The sequence below is a fragment of the Symphodus melops genome (genome assembly GCF_947650265.1).
Source record: "Symphodus melops genome assembly, chromosome: 6".
Taxonomy (NCBI): domain Eukaryota; kingdom Metazoa; phylum Chordata; class Actinopteri; order Labriformes; family Labridae; genus Symphodus; species Symphodus melops.
The window spans coordinates 19,927,524-19,945,603 of NC_136696.1; the positions used below are offsets into that span (position 1 = coordinate 19,927,524).

At 40.8% G+C, this 18,080-nt stretch overlaps 2 protein-coding genes across 3 annotated transcripts in view; both read right to left on the bottom strand.

Annotated features, from left to right (window-relative positions):
• parietopsin overlaps window positions 1-7,360 on the bottom strand; it is a 150,445-nt gene extending 143,085 nt beyond the window's left edge. Inside the window, exon 1 of the mRNA XM_079345624.1 lies at window positions 7,346-7,360. The gene's annotated coding sequence lies outside the window, so the exon portion shown is untranslated. The remainder of the gene's footprint in view (window positions 1-7,345) is intronic.
• The window catches only part of LOC306825091 (cGMP-inhibited 3',5'-cyclic phosphodiesterase 3A-like), a 68,206-nt gene that overhangs the window by 14,318 nt on the left and 35,808 nt on the right, over window positions 1-18,080 (bottom strand). For both annotated transcript variants that reach the window (XM_079345616.1, XM_079345615.1), the window contains exons 2-4: window positions 17,477-17,527; window positions 8,884-9,144; window positions 6,395-6,552 (exon numbers count right to left, since the gene is read on the bottom strand). In XM_079345616.1, coding sequence (XP_079201742.1) covers window positions 6,395-6,552; window positions 8,884-9,144; window positions 17,477-17,527 — 470 coding nt within the window. The remainder of the gene's footprint in view (window positions 1-6,394; window positions 6,553-8,883; window positions 9,145-17,476; window positions 17,528-18,080) is intronic.

The window sequence follows — 18,080 nt, forward strand, 5'->3', positions numbered from 1 at the left end:
AGTCATATTATTTGTGTACATTTATCTCATTCTTCGACCAAACAAAACACTTCAATACAAATCTCAAATCTCAAATCTTGAATGAAAAGGTGCAGAAAAAGAAAAATCTTTTCAGATGTGTCCCTCTTTCCCAAGACATTAATTAACAAAACACATAATTAAAACATTAAAGTTTAATTAAATAGCTGCAGGTCAACTTGTCTCTTCTCATGCGTGGCGGAGGGGTTCACACGAAATATGTAAGGAACATCATTTAGCCTCTGAGTAACACTCTAAACAAGCTGAAGGAGGAGACGTCCGATTAATATGAACACACAGCCTGGAATAACAAACCCAGAGGGAGTCTGACTTGAACCCACCCACTTGGAGGACTCGAGCCTCTGTACTGTACATGGGGTGCAACTATAATCGCTAGGCTATTGGAGCCCTGATCCTGCTGTCTTTCAACACTCAAACATATCACACACTGTGAATCTTTGCTGTGGAAAATATGAACAAAGGCTGTTTAGGCAGTCACTCTGTTTTACACCTGCTGTGTGGCAGCAGTTAAAGATTAAAATGAGCTATTAAAAAATAACCAATGTACTTGCTGAAGCGATGGTCTTGTGTGCATTTGTCGAGACTAAGGCATTCATATTAATTGAATTCTATTTAATAAACAGCTAAAGACTCCCCGCGGGAGCTTCAAATACTCATGTGCAACCAATATAGACCCATCATTTGTAGTTCTATGTAGCCCTAAAAGGGCAACTTTTCCCATTAAAGAGGCATTAACAATGTATTATTGAAATTCTACTTTATGATGGTAAAGTAATTTAATTGTTGAATTGATTATTAACAGACTAATCAGTCCATCTTTTCCACTCCAGAAAGCTCTTTGGAATCCTTTAATGACTTTTTTTTTTTTGCATGAGCAATCAAATGTAAAAGGTTACATACAGTATTTTACGTATAATGTGTGTGTATATATATATATATATATATATAAAATGTATTTTATTTTAAGTAGAAGAATGCCCGAGCTCTCAGACACAAGCACCTCAGCTTTCCTATGAAAAAAAAGAATCTAGCGAATTATCCTGCAAAGCAAAAAACTGTATAAAATGCAGCATTGTCTGCTTTTTCTGAAAACAGTCCTGCTGCCTCTCCTCGGCCCACGCTGCTTATCTTAATGTATCGAGTCATGCAATAAGCTTTGGCTGGCCTCTTTGCTGCAGTTTGCTCTCAGGTTTTATACTCAGCCACTCAAGAGTGGGTTGACAGATTACCTTTGGTCCCAAGCCTAAACGGCCAGTGTCCAAGCCACGATAAACACAGCAGCCATTATTTCTGCTTCCAGTAATCTACCTACTCTCCAGCCAGATGACGTGAAGCAGATAACAGCACAGTGGCCTGGGCCGAGGAAAATGGAAGGTATTCAATCGCCCTCTTTTAACTGAGTCTGTCTGATAAAAAAGCAGATATTGTAGCTTTGAAGTTGGTGTTATTTCTTCTTAATGCTGTACGTCACCCAAAGCTGACATGATGGAAAAAAAGGAGGAGAAACGGAATAGGAGCCTAATGTCCTAATTAAGATTGTACAGATTTGATGATGAAGCAGAGAGAAGGCAATTGAAGCCATGTGTTCATTTTCATCCATGCTTCCCTCCATGTGTTCTCCCGCTTTTAACCATTTTTACTTCTCAGTTTACAGAGGACTCATTTTACATCAAAGATTGGTGCAGTTATTTTAACTAATCTAAAATAACCTATATTTTCATTATCTTAGTGCGAATAATACAGGTTACACTATCAAATTATACAACAAAAACTCTCTCCTTCTCCTCTTTTTTTGAGAGATGATGTGATGTGTTTAAACAACAGCATGTATTTGTCAGTAGGCATGGGCTCTGTTTACGTGTCTTTGAGCCAGCTAACTGAAGCCTTAACAGCTCTCTTTTTCATTTAAAGCATCTGGCTCTCATCCGGGTGAACACTTTTTAAATGAAGTGTTACGCAGAAGAAAGTCCACTCAGTTGCAAAAAAACTAAACCCAGAGACTATCTGTTCTCTCCTGTTGTACCGGTACGAACCCTGCCAGAAGAAGCAGCTGTGACTCTGTGTCTAAGCATGTGTGTGTGTGTGTGTGTGTTAAGTGTGGCGTTCTGGTGACTGGGGAGAGACCCAGGTGTTTGTTTATACTCACACCACCATAAGTGGCGATGGCTGGGGCCCCGCAGCTGGGCTGGGCTGAGCTTTAAGAGAGCAGGCGACACGGTTTTGTGTACAGAATCTGCTCAGTGTGCTTACATTTACAGAGCTTGTTCAAGTATCACACTGTCATCGTGCAAACAGAGTCAAACAAGCCACTGACAGACGCAGCCCACACACTTCTTTGGAGAGCTGAAGACACAAAACAAAACATTTTGCAGAGCTGTGAAGTAAACAATATCATTTCGAGCTGAAGGTTGGATAAACTGAAGTCATCAGCTGCAGACTTATGTATTAGTTCTCTGGTTTATTACATCAATTTAATAAAATGGATGAAGTGCTCTGCAGTCGTTTGCACTATTTAATGTATTCAATCATTCATTCTATACTTTGTTTAAGAATGATTTCAAATAATGAAAGGTCAGTTTACATACAGTAGTTCTCAGAGCTCCTCAAAATGTGTCTGTGAAGTTTCTTTTTTAAAAATACACTCCGATCCTGTATTTGATCATGACTATAAATCCCTCTATTTCAGCCTTTCTCAGAAAAGTTTCTTTGTCTGTAACTTTAAATGTAAATAAGCTGTCTGACCATGCCCTTCCAGAAAGGTTGACTTTCCTTAGTCCTGTCCTTACTCCATGCCCATTTGTTTATGGTGAGAAGGCAGACTCAGAGGGCAGAACAAACACCTAGCTGTGGGAGTGTCAGCCACCGTGGGGAGGGGTTACTGCCCTTTGTGATGTCACAAAGGGAAAATCTAAACAGCCTGTTTGAGCACACATTTTATGAAAAGTGGAGCAGACAAAAAACTGAGGATTGACTTTTGTCATACTTTGGGGGGTCTCTAGACAGACTTGGGATAAATATTAGTGTTTGAATAACATGGTTAATTGTATTTTATTCATTATGCCCTTGAACGTTTCTGCCATTTAAAAAGTCCTGAGATAGAAGAAAAGAAAAAGGACAATGCTCAGTGAATGCTCCGTAAAGGGCCAATGGATAATGCAGATTGGTCTTTATAAAAAAAGTGATAATATTCAAATTATCAGGGTGAAATCCAAAAACAGTGTTGCTTTAAGGACATACCCATGCACATTAAATTACAAACAGACCACATAATATAAACACACATAAAGATGGGGGAAAAAAGAACATGTTTAGTTTAGTCACTGACTTTTACTAGAAAATACACATAACCTAAAGTATATGGAAACTTGAATAAAGTATTTCATCAAACTCTTGAACATGGCACATGTGATTTCTAAACATCTCATTCTGAAACCATAAGCATTAATCTGCTACTATATGAGCCACCCGTCTTCTGGGAAAGCTTTCCACAAGACTTTGGAAACAAACTTTATTTACCCGCAAGAGCTTGGGACTGTGTTATAAGATACTGTGTGTATGCATCCAAATTCATCCAACAGTGTTGATATGGTTAACGTAAGGGCTAACCCTTCTTCAAAAATAATTCACTTACAAACCTTGTTTGGGCATGGGGTACTGTCAGGCCTTCTACTATATGTGCAAAAAGCTGAAGAAATATTACATGTGCATGTCTACAGTGTAGTTTGTAAATTCAAGCTCTAACGATCGTCTCTTTAGTGGAGCCCCATATTTTTACAGGAAAGGTTTAGTTTTATAGTGCAACCATAATCAGTTAATAGCATCATGAAGAAAACCTCATAAATATAAATAAATAAACTATAAACATGAAAAACTGCAGGCTGCTTCTCTGGAAACTGCATGGACAAATGAACATGTGACAGATAAGATTTCAAGAAAGATGCAAGACACACATGAACCGAGGTACATCATGATAGCCTCTGGTTACCACAGAGAAAAAGAAATGTTGCAATTCTTGCGGCAACACACATTTTCTTCAAAACTCCAAATTTAGTGTCTAAATGTATCCGAGGAAGAGGAAAAGGCCATGCACTTAGAGAGTCATGCCTCATTTACATTCACAACATCCACTTTTAACTATTGTTATGGCTTTTAGGGGCATTTTCATTAGCAAGTTATTTTGTATTTAAAAAGCTGTGCACAATGAATAACTGTTTCTGCATGCCCATCTGCGAGCTGATAAACCTTGTAGAGCAAACTGAACTGAATAACCTGCAATCTGAGGTTTTGAAGCAAAAATAAACTGATAAAGTGCTTATTTTATTCCGGGATAAATCTTGTGAAAAGCTTTGAATTCCAAAAGCGAGAAAAATATGCTTATACTGCATCAACAACTACACACAAACGCTTTCACTAAATGCCTGTGAAATAACTTCATACAAAGTGGCTGTCAGGTGAATCTGTATTGTTTGAATCCATGCAGGCTGTCTTCCATCTCTTTGAGTCAAGACTTCTTTCTGAAGTTCTACCAAACTATTAATATTTAAGCTCCGACTTCAGTGCTGCTCATATGCAATATTTAAAAATCAACGGAACTTGGAACAAGAAAATAGTCACATACGTATGTGAACCCACCCTATACTAACTGCCTGATTAGTGTTGGTGCCTAACAAGCATATTTGACAGTTCTGTGCAGCATATAGACTCTCAAAAGCATCTGTTTTTTTTTTGGGTTTTTTTTAGACCAACGTTGGCCATCATCTAGAGACCTTCGTGCTTGCAACACAAACCTGACAAGGGAGAAACTGAGGAAGGCAGATGAAACATGAAGAGACTCTTTCTTGTTCAGGCATGGTTAATATTTTAAAGACAGAGCTGTCTCGTACTGCTTGTGCCCCTACATCATGAAAAAAAAAACACTGTACGCACGGAAACTCATTTTGAGAACACACAACATGCACAGCTGACACTTGTCAAGCCTGATCTCCATTTTTTTCTGCCCCTTAAAAAAAACATGCTTTCCCCCGGGCTGTTCTAAGATAATTCAAACATAATGTCACAGTAATCACAGAGTAATTGTATGGAATGCAATGCCTGCACTAATCTCAGTAAATGATGCTGAAATAGTTCACTTAGTAATAATTACTTCTGTAAAAAATTAAGGTCCTGTGTTTACTCTAGATTTTGTACATGAGTTGTGATTTACTAGCAAAACAAAATAGAGCAGAAACGGACAAATTGTCTATGTTACGTTTAAATCAATAAACATGACACGTTGACATCATCACTACGGTACAGAGTCTTAACTAAATACAGTGAAACTATCAGGATAGTTTTTCTCAGCAGCTGTTGCAGAACCAAAGGCCTTCAGCCATACCCCCCCCCCCCCCCCCCCACACACACACACACACACACACACAAAAGCATCTTTCACGCACACACAAACCCATTCATGCACAGATAAAAACATCACCTTTCACACGTAACCTTCTTCATTCCACAGAGCCAGAAAAACTTTGACAGGGGGCACCCGTTTAGCCAAATGGTTAGTGCATGCACCACATGTGCAGAGGCTACAGTACTTGAGGCGGTCGCGGGTTCAATGCGACCCCTGACATATTTCGCATGTCATCCCCCAACTCTCTTCATCAAACATTCTGTCCCTTCACTGCCCTTTGTAGTAAAGGTGCAACATACAGATATATTGCACCATATCAAATACAAACACATCTGAACCTCAATACCTCTGTGTAGATTTAGTCTCTTGTTAACTTCTGTGCTAATGTGGAGAGTCGATGTGTGTCTCAGTTATTCAGGTTAATGTGTTTGCCTGTGGGGTTTCTTTCCATTCCGGCTCCCCCTGCAGACACATCCCTCTCCCAAAATGCTTCACTGCTACTGTTCACTCATGCTGAAATACTCAGTAAAACTACAGCCTCACTGCTGGGAATAAACCTCTTTAAAATGATGCGTCATACTCTAGTAGCCATTGTAGGAGTCCTCTTTAATTACTTGTATCACAGTTTTGGAACCTCAAGTGTAATTTGAACAGCATGATGTTATGGCTGTGTATCTAACATGACAAACTTGTTCCCAAATAACTGCTTTGGGGGAAGAAAAGAAATAACAGGGCAATCAAACAATAAAGCATAATAAAGAGAAGTTTCTGAGGGGAGGGGAGGTTTTTGTAAAGAGAGAGAGAGAGAGAGAGAGAGAGAGAGAGAGAGAGAGAGAGAGAGAGAGAGAGGGAGAGAGAGGGAGGGAGAGAGAGAGAGAGAGAGAGAGAGAGAGGGAGAGAGAGGGAGGGAGAGAGAGCAGAATAAGACAGGAATGAGGTATTCATCGCTCAGTCAGATACCTGCAGGTAAGTGTTTCATGGTACGGTTTGATGCTAGCACTGCGGTCCCTTCGGACGGGTCCTGGCTCGATGGTAGGTAGACCTGTGGCAGAGGTGGTGGTGGTCCACGTAGATGAGATCCTCCTGAGGAGGCCAGGGTGGAGACTCCGCCTAAGACGCTGCACACACACACACACACACACACACACACACACACACACACAAAAGGAAATACATATACACAAACACATAATTTACAAAATTGTAAAATAATTCATTTTTTTTTTTAAATAAAAGATTAGAATTAAACATGACTGTAATTCTGTTTACATTTAGTAAAATGCTCTGAAATCCTTCCAACTGCAAGAGCAATGTTACGCTTGTTCACTTTGTTTGCAGTCAGATGGATCATATAAATGAGACAATTGTTTTTCATGAATCTGCCCAAAATTAAACAACTAAATCAGGAGCTATAACCTGGTAAGTCCATCGTAGTTACAGACATTTAAGTCACTTCTGTTTTGGTTTCAGAGAGAACATTCCGGACATCAGTGACCGGAGAGTACATGCAGGCAGTTGTGCTATTGATGCCTCTCAAGCCACTTTATTAGACAGAGCGTGAGTATTGAACGGCACAGATTCATTTCATCATAGAGACACCAACTCTCTGCCTTGCTGCCTCCCATTCCTCTCTGTAATTCTCTTTTGTCTGGCTCTGTCAGTCTCTTTCTTTATCTTTTTGCTTTGCTCTTTCTGTGGGATTCCCAGAGTGCTGTGCCCTTATGATGCCTCCATCTGTTCAGTGCCATACAGCAGCTTGGCACAGCAGCCCTCAACATGGCAGGCTCTCTCTCTCAGTCTTCTGCAGGGTGACCTACTAAAGTCGCCTCAGAATCCTGAATGAGCTTATTCACTGCATAGTCATAGACGCTATGAGAGCTAGCTAGCACACACACACACACACACACACACACACACACACACACACACACACACACAGGGCTCCTAAGTGCATTTCACTGACTTACATCCTCTTTTTTTAGGCTGCACCAAAAAGATAATAATAGGGAGAGAAAGCTCTTTTAGTTTGTGCCTATTTCAATTTCCTTTGAAACAATTTGTGAATGCAGATGCATACATGTTAAGAAATAAAACACAGCTACAACGTTTCACGCTAAATGAGTACAGACACATATTGCAGATTTAAAAACCTAGGATCTACCCAAAGAAAAAAAGTCACACGCATGAAATAAATAAGTTGTGTATTTTGCCAGTGTTGACTCCACATTTTGAAGGTGGAAGAGTGGTGCTCTGGTAAGATTTCACAGCACCCTTCTCTGTTCTCTGGTGAAAAACCTGCAGACTCGCACAACAAAAGCAGAAACACGCACACGCATGCACAAACACACGCTCACACGCATCCCCTTTGGCAAGAGTCTGGCTTAACCAGGCCATCTTTAGAAGAAAAAAAACAAGAAGACAAAATACAGCTGCTGCTCGGGTTGATTCAAGTCTATATTAGACGTTTACGTGAGATGATTAAAACTTTAAACATGTTAAAAACAACGAAAAAAAACAAACATGTTTTCTGATAATAAGATATTTCTTTTGATGCTTTTTTTTGCAGCACAGGGAACAGGCCCAGTACCGAACTGAAAATAAATTCCTGTAGAGAGCTTGAAAGACATCAGTATGCATCGTGATGAACATCAAACTCTTTGTCGGGAGGGAGAAAAGCAAGCACAGGGCTTTCTACTCCTGTTTTAACCAGCTCAACTCCTGTTTCTAGACTCCTCTTGGGCTTTTCGAGCCGGGGATTTTGTCCCTCAGGACCACATTCTTAATGAGGGCAGTCTCACTGGCCACTGCGCAGGCTGAGTTTGTCTTAGCTACTTTTACAAAGTTCAGACGCTGTATAAATACACCTGTCAGCCAAGTGCCTGGTTTGATGGCCGAGTAGTCATCAAACACGAGCTTCCTGGAATAGAAATCCTCCTTGGAGAAATAACTCGAACCATTATCATAGTGGGGGTCCAGCTTGTTTGACACACACCCGTCCATCTTTCTTACCTTTTAAGAGGTGCGTTCACCTTCATTCTGTCTTCCGTTTCGACTCATATACATACATACACACGTACACTGTCTGGCTCTGCACATCCATCATGTTGACACAGCTGTGGCAATGAAAGGGAGAACAGTGCTGAGAGCAGTCGACGCTCTCTATTCTCTAACATAACTCTATGAAAATGCACTCCTTCACTTGCTCAAAGCTCTGGTGGAAGCCCTCATTAGACGAAAACTGGGCTGCAAGATTAACATGTTTGGAGGGCTGCATTGTGTATAAATTATATGGCCTTAACAAGGTGGAATGTATTTCCCCATGGACTTTTTTTCCCCCAGAAGTTTGTCAAGCTTCTTTTCATGAACAATTCTTGCTTCAGTGTTTGTGCATTTCCCCTATTTCATCTAAAAGAAGAAAAATAAAGCTTGGCCTTTGTTATTTTCCTTACCTTGTGGATGGATGTCTTCTCTCCTTTCTCTGGTCCCTCCTCTGAGTCAGAGAGGGTGTATGCATCGCTGGGGTTGAGCAGGGGTGCAGGGCGTGGCCGGTGCAGCGGCTGGAAGGTGAGTTGTGTGGTGAGCAGTTTGCTGACGGCCCGCAGTGAGGTGCAGGTGTTGGGGGGCAGCGCAGGGTCAGCCAGCAGGTCTGTGATCAGTCCGTGAGCCTCTCCCATCACAGCTATGTCCACCATGACAGTGGTGCCTGACGACTGAGGGGGAACAGAAAAACAAGAAAATAAACATCCTAGCTGCTGTATTTGATGTGAGCAGAGTTGGATGGAAATTATCAGCCGTGTTCTGGTATTTTCAAGAGCATTGTTTGGCTTTTTGTTTTGCTTATTGTCACTCAAAGGAAGCATGTGGGGTCACCATGGTGACAATGTTTGTGGTCTGGTCTATCGTGGTTTACATGCAATTTAGAGAATTAAGTTTGTTGAAATAACCTAATAACATCATGATGCAGAAAATAAGGAAAAATAAAAACTCAAGCTGTGTCAGGTCTGCCCATCTTTTGAAATGTTTGTGGAATGGAAGTCACGACACGACAACTTCAATCCCAGGGAGTCAATGAATCCTGCAAGGACTTAAGAAACTCATCACATGGCCACGGATAAGTTTTATGCCCAGAAAGTAAAGTTCCACTGTTTAAATAAGGGGAAGGTGGTTGAAGAAATCTGGTACCATACCCTCGAGCTCAGAGCAACTAGTGAAGAGTCTGGAGAAGCTCTTCGACTTGACACCATCCAAGGTTCTATCAAAGTCCTTGAGGCTTGGCTCCCCTGGCCTGCCTATAAATGGACTTGAGCTTGTATCCCGCTACACCTACCCATTTACATCGTGATGGCTGGAAAGCAGGGGGAGGACTTCAGGGTTAAGTGTCTTGCCCAAGGACAGGATGAAAGAAGGATGTTGCTCGCAGCTGGGGATCGAACCCTCAACCCAATTCTATCCTGTCAAGAGTCCTGTGGCCTCTTCTGGTTGACACAGTTCCACCAACATTAGTAGAGTCCCTCATCACTCCCCTTATTTGAAAATGGCTGGGTCTTCTAAGTAGCCTCAGCAGTGCAGCACTCAATGGGAAAAGCAATATCTTGCAGCTCTCTGTTGTGGAAATAGTGGAAAAAGCATAGCACCCAAAATACAGTGCTACAATGAGTGTGTTTGCTGTTACTTAAATCAATGCTATGTGTAGTTTAATAATATCAGAATATCAACAAAAGCATGGAGAACAGAAATGTAACACAGCTGTTTAAATACTTGCACAGAGATGGAGCGGTTGCATGCATGCAGTCTATGTATCTTGCACCAGTTACAGGATACAAACGTCATCACTCTCTTCCATTTGCTAGAGCTGAATTTTCTGGACCGGATCATTTCCTTCCACGTTCACACATAAACTCTTTCAGACTTAAAGTGGGACACATACTAGGGGTCTGGCAGGAGAAACGACAGGTGAAATCTGAGTGAGAAATGCAACTGTTTGCGTTCACACATGCAGTACAGTTCCTCCTGGAAATATCAGGAGTTTGTTTTTTGCAAGTGTGAAAGCCGTAAAGGACTAATATGAATATTTACCACAGGATGCGTATGTGAGGTTTAAGATTGAACAAATATAACATTATTGTAGTAATACATCATATAGGAACAATGACAGCACACAAGCATAACAAGTCATTTTCCAAAGTGGTAGTGCAAAAAAAAAAAAAAAAAAGGCACACAAAAAAAGGATATCACTTAACCAAAGCCAAAATGAACTATGTAAATAAGAACATAGCCAACTGATTTTGGACCACTGCTATGGAAGAAATATTTAATCCCCGTTTCAGACAAATATCTTCTAAGCCTTGTGGATCATATTGTATTTGCAGTATTAGACCAAGGAATACACACACACACACACCTTATTTCAGCAAAATGGCTACTTTTAGCACTGACAAAAACAAAAACATGTGGAGAAGAGAAGAGTGCTACTTCACAGTCACAGGAGCTTGTTATACTTGCAGACATCTGGAAAACAACATGAGGTGATGTTCAGCACGGCTGTGCAATACTTGATGTCTAATGAATGGACTCGTTAGTAATGTCTGAGCAAGAACCTGACCTTTGACGTCCTCAGTCCTGACCCCTCAAACAGCCAACAGACCCTCTCTGTTTTTGACCGTCTGCCCTTCAGCTTTAAAGGCAGCAATGAGTTTGAGCAAGACTTGAACAACTCCAGCAGGTCACTGTTGGGCTGCCAGCAAATATATATGTAACGTGCTGACGAACTCTCTTTTTCCTTAAAGAATGGGATCTGATTTCTCTCCCCCAATAACCCCACCTCTTTGTCACTGGCTGCCAGGCACCAAGACGCTTTTCTGTTTACATTGGCTGAGAGGCAATACAGTGACCTAAACAACTCTTTCATTTTTTCTGTCACATCAGATTAGTCTCTTTATTTATACAAGTATCTTGCTGGTCTGCAAAAAAAGACAATAGGCATGGGTTCCCCAGGTGAAAGGGCATTCCTCCATGATGACACACATTAACTCGATAAATTGGACGCATGAGCAGCATTGGGACAAAACTAATCTCTTCAACAGATGTCCTTTGGGACAGCTGATGGAACATTTCTGGACAGACGACTACAGTATTGTGCTCCTCTCATCCCCTCCTTTCTCTTACATCTTCTCTTCTCCTCCTCCCTCTCCTCTTTTCTATACCATGCTCGAATGCATGCTGAAAGGAGAAGATATAAACACCTGTCTCTCAGCTCATTTGCACACTGATTTAGGAGTTTGCTAAAGGGGGGATTTAGGAAGAATAAAGTCGCTGGAGCCCATCTGGCTTCTTGTCAGCAGATCCAAGCATACAAGAAAACTCACGTGCAACTCCTTTAAACTTTTCCCCTAGTTTGATCTGGCATACAAACAAATACATCGCTTTGGCCTATGTTAAAAATTTAAAAAATCCCATCGGTAGATGCAGACAAACAGACCTTTAAAGGATGATTATCTTGTCTCAAGAAGCTTGAATAACACTTCCTGAAAGACCGAACAAGTTGTGTCAGGTAATGTTTGTTTCAGTCTTGGAGCTTAAAATTTAACATCTGTCCATTACACTATGAAGGAAGTTAAAACCTGTCCACCTTTAAAATTCCCTCCTCTGAAGCACTCTACAAAATGCTTTGCTGAGCTACTTAATAATACCCATCAAAAGCAGAATAAAAACAAAGTATAGAGACCATCGCTGGCTCAAGCTTTTATGAATCCCAAAGTTGCATCTTGGCTCAGAAATACTGCCAGAATTTCCCTAATCTTCTAACAATCTGCAACCTTTAACTTTGCAGTCATCAGTGGACCTCCTGCAATGGATCAAACTGTGAGGATGTTACATAATATCACAAGGTTATATAAGCATTTCCTGTCAGATTAGATGATTAGTTTCATTCATCAGCCACGGCCACCTCTGTTGCAGGAGGCTTCACTTTCTGAAGGTTTAGATCTCATATGAACCCCGCAGAGAGTCCACTGCCTGGGAAAAAAGACACTTAGTATCAAAGAAAAAAAATCTTTTGGACAGATGTTATGATGGAGCACTTCAAAACCTTCAACATGCTTCTGTAAACAACACAGCAAGTGTTCCTACCTTGGCCAAATCTGCAGTGTTTAAAATCAATGTACTTTGCACTACCAGTGAGGCTGGGTATGTGCTAAATGACTTTTAACTAAATGGCTCCTTAAGCATACATGTTTTTTTTTTTTTTACTGCTGCCCTGTACCACAGGTGAGACTTTATTAACAGAAAACAAGGAGGCTGCCTTTTCAGATATAAAACATCAGCTTGGGAATGGATTAATCATTCCCATATTTCCAAGTAAATTGCACGCATAGTAGGTGGCTATGAAACAGTAAATAGTAAATCTACAAATTGGTAAAATGACCAACTGCCGAACCCTATGGTCAGGACAAAGCAAAGAGTCATTAGATCCGATTAAATATCATTTAAGCTTCTAACCCTAAGAGTGAGAGTGAAATTATCTTAAGGTGGTGCTTTACTTTGCTCACAGGTACTCACACTTGGTCCAACTGTCCCACACTGTGCTTAAGCTTGATTGCAGACCCCCTCCCTATTCCCCCGCTGGCCTGCACTCATACCTTAGCACGATGACCTCTTGTACATAATGTCGTAATACAACACATGCATAGCTTTATTGTATGTAATTATGAAGTGTGCTTAGTTTGCAAGACAGGCAGACCAAAACATATAATACAAAAATAAAAGGGATGCACGGTCATGTCCAAGTCTGCACATCATAGAACAACACAGACAGCTTCTTTACTGTGTGGCTTATTTTAAGTCATTTTAGTCAGATACAGCCATAACACTCCAGGATTTCTCGATAATGGAAGGCTTGTTGTGTACATGCTCTCGCACATACTGTATCAAGCACATCGTTCAGCCCTGCCAGGGCCCAAGAAGTGTACCGTAATTAAGCCCGGATTAGAGCTAGCAGACTAGTTAAACGAACTGGACTTTAGGGCACATCACAGATTTCCTAGTGTGGCTGCCCCCTGACACGACACTATTTCCTCTTTTTAATACAAAGGAGCTTATATTTGCGACTTATCTTTAGTGACCTTCAGAATTTGAAAGTAGCCTAAGATTTTCCAAGAGCATGTGGTTTCCTGCAGGCTATTGTAATATTTGCTGACATTTTTTGGCATTCATCTGGCAGAGGTTGCAGATGCCAGATGCCAGCCCCTGACACACCCTCTGATCTTTATATGTCAGCACCTGTACACAAAAACATTCACACAATCTGTGTGATATTTGGTGACAAACAGATATTTGGTTTGGGTGACATTTTCACATTTGATTAAACTGACCACCGGCATCAATAAACAGTTTTTATGACTGCTTAACAAGCCAAGTTGCATACTTAACCGCATAAACATTCCGTTATGACATTTTACCATGAATAACAACCGTGTACATGAGCAATGATCTTAATTGCCTCTTTGAACATAGTTTGGAACAGAATGTCAATAGACGTGCCATAGATTAACACCCGCGCTGCAGTCCATGTAAACCAAACTGAGGGCCAGTCAAAACAAACCAGCAGTCACTCCTGAAGAGTGAAAAGCTGTTTGTCCACACAGCGTCTCTGCAATCAAGGCTCTACTCTGCTCTGTGTGGCAGAGGTTTGACTCAAATGCATCAAAGATTATAAAGACAATATTTGCATACTAATCATTAGTGATGATTTACACTGGTATCACATAGAATCAATGGAGGTCTAAATGATTATTTATTGTTATTGCCATAGGATCAACATCACAGTTAAATCATATCCCTCAAGGAAATAATGTTTAAAAAACTACAAATAAAAAAATAAATAATGCTGAAAAGTAACTGCTTTACGCTGTGTGCATATGCAGTATTTACAATTTTACAAACAGACTGTAGAAATGTATGTACACAAAATGTTCATTTCTCATGTGAAACGTTTTTCTAAACAGCTCAGAAGACCATTGCAGCAACACTGAGTACTAGAAATATGATGCAGCTCCTGCTGTGTCCTCACCGTTTTGTACCAGTTACTCTACAGAAGACGAATGAAGTGCATTTGGTGCAACAAAGAAAACACTGACCCTTCTGTCTAACGATGATTATTAATGGTAAACAACACAGAGAGTTCACATTTTTGTAATTTCAGAGACGGTCCACTTAGTGCTCTTTTAACCCTTTGGCTTCTGTATCTAAACATACAGTCCTCTAAGACTCTGGCAGTGTGGGCTATTTAAAATTGTGCAATGGTGAGATTGAACTGTATCCCACGGGAGAGCTAGAGACTGGACAAATGTCTCTGGGGCCTAATGGAGAAAGAAAGGCATTTGATTCTCTTTGTAAACACATTTTCTACAATTCCACATCCAATTTTTAATAACATATGCAACTGTGGATCTACTTCAGGCACATAGAAACACACTGCAGTAGTGAGAAAGGCAGGCATGTGCTAACAGAGAAGCTAGAGAATATACTACAAATACTTTTGTTTATTCGTTATTTTTTCTTTGGTTTAATTCATTTACACAAACTCTCAAAAATCGTTAGGGTGCAGTATTCTATTTCAGTGGCAGTGCAGTTAGCGTAATGATTACATCTGTAAAGATGGATTAGTTAAGGAGAAGCCTGGGGATGGTTATGTTCTGCACTTAGAATCACAGAGCAGTGATACAGTGTGAATCACAACAGAGCAGTAACACAAAACCCCACTGAGACAATCCTCACTACTACAGCCAAAACGACGCCCGGCAGCACTGCACTTCCTCAACCCCACTGCGACCCAACTCCCCTCCCAAACCCCTCCAACAGCTCCGACCGAAGCTGTGCTGAGCCAGGTCCTCGGCTGTAGCCGCCAAAATATAATTACATGCTATTTCATATTTTATTAAAAGATGTGTTGGGGTATGTAGGAGGGGATTAAAACAAAACAAAAAGGAATAAGTGCCTCATTAAAAATGTACTGGGAAAGGTCGTGCCAATTGATCCCTCACATGCAGTCATCCCATCTCCTACCAAAGGCTTAGTTTTCCTTCCACATTTTTTCAGGGTGTTTGATTCAAGCAAAGGAGCCGGCTAAGATTGAAAAAGCAGAGACAAAGACAGACTGATGGATGGAGATGCAAAAAAAGCAGACATTAAGGACCGAGCACACATAAGTGTTGCAAGAAGTAAAACAGAAGGCTTATTTATGAGTGAGCAATGATTTACCCCATATAAGGTCTAATATGGTCAAATATCTTAAAAAACATTAAACAGACGCAGTCACAATTTTAAAATGTTGCTAACTAAACAGGAGCCATAAATAAAACAGAGTTAAATTGTCATACTATGTTAAATGCTTTTCTAAATAAGTGGTCATTTAGCATTAAAACAAGGAGCTCAAGCCCTCTGTATCATTTATGGCAGATCCTACTGTTTTCCAGGCAGAGCTTATGGCATGTTTTTTTCTTGAATATTGTCCTGCCATATGATCCCATTTAATGCAATGACAGCCATAATGATACCAACTAAAAAAAAGAGCAGTGACCTTTTTCATCTAACAAACCAGTAGTTTAACAAACACAGGTTTCAAGTCTTTCTATGCTCATAGCCATTTCGAGAATTTGTCAACATGACTGCAATGTCATAGCTTGTCTGCCTCACAGACCACTCCTCCGGCCTTTCTGTAATTTACAATAGTAGTCCCAAGATCCGAGCCTACCAACAGCCTTTTTTCCAATAATCTTCCTGGGTAATGTTCCAAAACCAATGTGTTTTCAAGTCAAATACAAATATTTAAACAGCTCTTTCCATAGCTAACTGCACTTTCAATTCCTAAGCTAAAACATCCATCGCAATCTTTGGATGGGGAAGAAAAGATGTGGCTTGGAAAATGAGCCTGCTAATGTGTTCACATTGGTGAATACGATACAGTGCAGATCAATCAAGCTGTTCTGGTCACCAGCTAAAGAGTAGAGAGTGTGATTTACGTACGCTGAGAGGTGCCATGGTGTAGTAAAATGCCACCAGCCTCTTGGACCAACAACCTGGTCCAAGAGTGTGGAGCCAAGGGAAAAAAAGAAACCCTGAGATTGAGAGAGATGCCAAAATAACCCTTAACTTCTTACACGTCCTGTCAGTCTATTATGAATATTATGTGATTCCACTGACGAATGCAGACCACCATTCAAAAAAAGACTCAACTGACCACTGAGTCTAAAGCTTAGGGAATGCATCAATCAAAAAAATATGTGCTTGCCTACTAACCTCACATAACAAATTGATAAGCCTTGGACAGAGTTTCCAATGGGTAACACACTATTTCAGAGTATGTCAACTTTGAATACCGTGAAGAATTTAAGGAGGAGATATTTCACTTTAGGATTCTTAACTTGTCAAATGATTACACTATGAAATTATTCATAATGCTTGTTTTTTAGTCTCACTTTATTTCAACCAAAGCAAACAATGTAAGCTTAGACATAATGGATATCCTCCTGATAGGAGAACATGAAGAACTGAACACACTGTTAATGGCAATGCCAATGCCAAGGGCATGATTTGTCCTTTGTGTTCACCGGTGTCCTTCCCTGCGGCTCTGCTGCAGTTCAATACATCAATTTCCAAACTCACACAAAATCTCCTCTCCAAAGATAGGACATTTGGAAAAAAAAGTGTTAGTGTCCCCTGTGCTGAGTTTTTCTACTTTTTCTGTTCCCTTGGCTTTAATGGCTTATGCAGCACCTGAAACCCAAATCACAGACCATGGTCCTGGGTGCAACAAGGACTATGGTTGGAAGTGACACCTCGGGACATGCTGTTTAACCACGGCCAAAATGAGTGGGCGAACACGCCTGTTAATGGTCATTTCGGCAATTTGCGTCATTTATAAGGTGTGTGTAGGCGAGTGACAAAGACCAGGGAGCTAGTTCCTGAGAATGTATCAGTGTTTGTTTTCCTGTCAGCTGTTTATCATTATTGTTATTTGCCTCTTTTTCTGTGGACAGTGCTAACCTGTGATCCTCTGGAGCCTCTCTTGTGGTCCCAGTCCGAGCGGGGGAGCATCTGTGGGAAAAACAAAAAACATGTTCAAAAACCACAGTCCTGAGCATCCTGTTTCTGTTAGCTTTCTACAACATGCTTCCTCCACATAGAGACAACGCCGGAATGCAGATGATGGTGAGGCACAGAGTCAAACAATAACAAAGTGTGGAGAGTATAGAAACGCTCATGAGTTTTGTCTATGTTTTTTTCACTTTCCATTTAAAGGCAGACGTCTAATGCTATTTCACAGTCAGGTTTGGTTTACTTTAGCTCTTATTCATTGCCTAAGAGGGCTGGTGAAGGCTGAGGATTTTACGCTCTCTAATTACCAGCCACTGTGTCCTCCTACAGGCCTCTTAAACCGGTTTTCCACTTTCTTAGGAGTCACCAAATGCATCAGTGCAGCTCTGTCACCACTTTTTTAGTGAACACGTTTCAGGAGAGCCAAGCCAACATTAAACCTCCCCCCTGCCTCTGTTAGGGCTTTCCAGCCCAGAACTGAGAAGCCCTGAGACACCCAGCATGTCGCTGTGACAAATTGCTGTAGCATACACTGAGGCAAGGGGCTCAGAAC